The following is a 2595-nucleotide window of genomic DNA, read 5'->3' on the forward strand; positions in this document are numbered from 1 at the left end:
TACCACGTCCTTGGTGGTGAATAGAGGGACTAATTGGTATTCTCCTATGGGCGCATGATCCAATTACTTGACTCTCAAACCCCAAGAAAATATATATTTGTGTACCAATTTGAAGGCCCCTAATAAAACTTCATAGAGTATGATATATAATTATATATTAAGCAAATTGATATATTATAAAACTTCATAGAGTATGAAATTTCTAAACTAAAATTTAATTTTTACGTTACGGTGAATACTTTCTCAGGTTTATTATCAAAGGTAGAACTAGCATATAATATGCAGTTTCACGTGTACTTGGTAGCTTTGATCAATTTTTATATGTACAAATTATTATTGTGAATTTAAAACATTATAGGAACTCATTAAACTTTAAATCGTAAATATGCCAGTAATTACTATAACTTCTAAAAAGGCATAATTTCTTGAATAGCAACTACTACAAAGGAATAATCAAGCCATGTTTCTAAGTTTTTTTTTTCTTTTTAATTTAAAAGTTGTGAACAGAAAAAAGTCACAAAAAGTAAAGCCCAAACACATATTCTAAAATTGCAAAATTAATTTGCTCAACATACACAAAAAATTGTTAACAAAAACAAGTTATCAGTATACAATTTGTCGTAGAATACTTAACATTATTACATCAAACTTTGGATGATGAATCAATAAGGAAATATAAATATGTATAATGTTCTTGAGGGTCAACCACCAAATCAAATGTGGTTGTTTATTTATAAAAATAACAATAATATGAACTTAAATTATAAATATATATAAATTTGCCAAACCTTAGGCGTAATCACACATGCCATAAAAGCAATATCCACCAGTCATGCACCTCTTGTTACAATATCCACAATGCCTCTTATCGAATGACAAATTCACGCATTCACCTCTGCAGCAAGTCTCAGTAAAACGACATTTCTTTTTGCAGGCCCCACAATTATGATCATCATACTTTAAATCGACACATTTATTGTTACAACAAGTCGCGTTTCCGCCCTGTACTTCAAAAGCTTGACAAATTTCATGTTCCTTGTGACAATGATCAGCTGCGTTTGGATTCCTTGGTTTTTGTTCAACAAGAAAACGACTCACTTTCCTCTTGATCAATGGAGAGGGAATTGAGAGTTTTTCCTTCGTATTTTCGAATTTTTCGACACGTTGAGTGGTGAGTATGGCTATGGTAAATGCCATGGCAATGGCCAAAGGAATCAAGAATTTCATCACCTTCATTTTTTGTGAAGGTGAAATGTAAATTAAGGTGCTCGATTTCGTTAATATTGTTGAGGGAATATGAAAGAAGAAGAAGAAGAAGAAAATGTTTAGGTTGGTAATGAGTTAGGGAGACAATGAAGGATTTTATACTTGAGTTTATAATTGAGTTATGGGACAATTATAATTTTTAATCCCTAAGTTATAGGTAAATTGTTATTTTATTACTAGTGATGATGTGCTAACATATTTGACCTGTAAGTAAATAAATGTTTGTTTTTTTATCTTTTATATATGATTTCATGTTTAGATACTTTTTAGAATTACGGTCAAACCTTAGTATAACAATCTCGTTTGTTTCAGATTTTTTTAGTTAAGTGTTATAGCGAAGTGTTGTTATAAAGAAAATATATTATAATATATCATGGAAATTGATTCCAAAAGAAATTTGACTTTTATAGTGAATGGTTGTTATAAAATGATATTGTTATACTAAGGCCTTACTGTATATTACCTTCAAATTTACAGCTATAGAGCAAATTTAACATGATACACGAGTACTTAAATGGTTTAACGTGACCACCAAAGGATGTGGTGCAGTGAATGAGACTGCTCCTCTCTTAACCAGAGGTCTTGGGTTTGAGCCCTGTGTATGGAAAAATCCTTGGTAGGGAGCGTTTCCCCCGAATGGGGCCCTATGCAGCGCGAATCCAGATATAGTCGGGCTCCAATGCGGGGTACCAGACACCGGATGGGAAACCAAAAAAAATAGTTTAACGTGTAATAATTTGTTAAATTTGTGAAAATTCATTAGTAAATGGATCAAAAGTGCATAATTTAAATAATTGAAGGATAAATGTGCTTGATAACCAAGTACCACAAGATTTTCCAAAACAAAATTTGTCGATATTTCAAGAACTAGAAGTGCACATTTCATTAACTTATATATACTGACAGTATATAATTTTTACATATGATTCATTTTAACTAATTATAGCAACAAAAATAACGACAAACTCAGTATAATCCCAAGTGGGATCTGGGGAGGGCAATATATATGCAACAGTATCCCTACCTTATGCAGATAGATAAACTATTTCCGTTTGACCCTCGACTCCAATATCATAATAATAGCAAGTTGTGATATTATTTTTCATGTTATCGTATCAAACTTGATATGGAAACTTCCCTATTATCTTAGATTAACTACTCGACTTAATTAACATCATAATATAAATGTTATTACTCTTTTTACTTTATCATGAAATTATAAGTTTGGGAGTTGACTTTTGAACAAGCTGGCTGAATGTGAAGAAGCAGCAATCAAACTTAGGAAAGAGTTGAAGAAATAATTAAAGATTTAATTAATGAATAGTACCT

General features: G+C 31.1%; 1 protein-coding gene across 1 annotated transcript; it reads right to left on the reverse strand.

Annotated features, from left to right (window-relative positions):
- Positions 1–614: 614 nt before the first annotated feature.
- LOC104230429 (stigma-specific STIG1-like protein 2) lies at positions 615–1318 on the reverse strand. The gene has a single exon (XM_009783243.2). The coding sequence runs from the start codon at positions 1234–1236 to the stop codon at positions 790–792; it is 447 nt and encodes a 148-aa protein (XP_009781545.1). The 5' UTR covers positions 1237–1318; the 3' UTR covers positions 615–789.
- Between the last annotated feature and the right edge of the window lie 1277 nt (positions 1319–2595).

Source organism: Nicotiana sylvestris, chromosome 5 (assembly GCF_000393655.2).
Source record: "Nicotiana sylvestris chromosome 5, ASM39365v2, whole genome shotgun sequence".
Taxonomy (NCBI): domain Eukaryota; kingdom Viridiplantae; phylum Streptophyta; class Magnoliopsida; order Solanales; family Solanaceae; genus Nicotiana; species Nicotiana sylvestris.

Bases quoted from the DNA above. Each gene is read 5' to 3' on its own strand.
- LOC104230429 (XM_009783243.2), bottom strand. From the start codon at position 1,236: ATGAAGGTGATGAAATTCTTGATTCCTTTGGCCATTGCCATGGCATTT.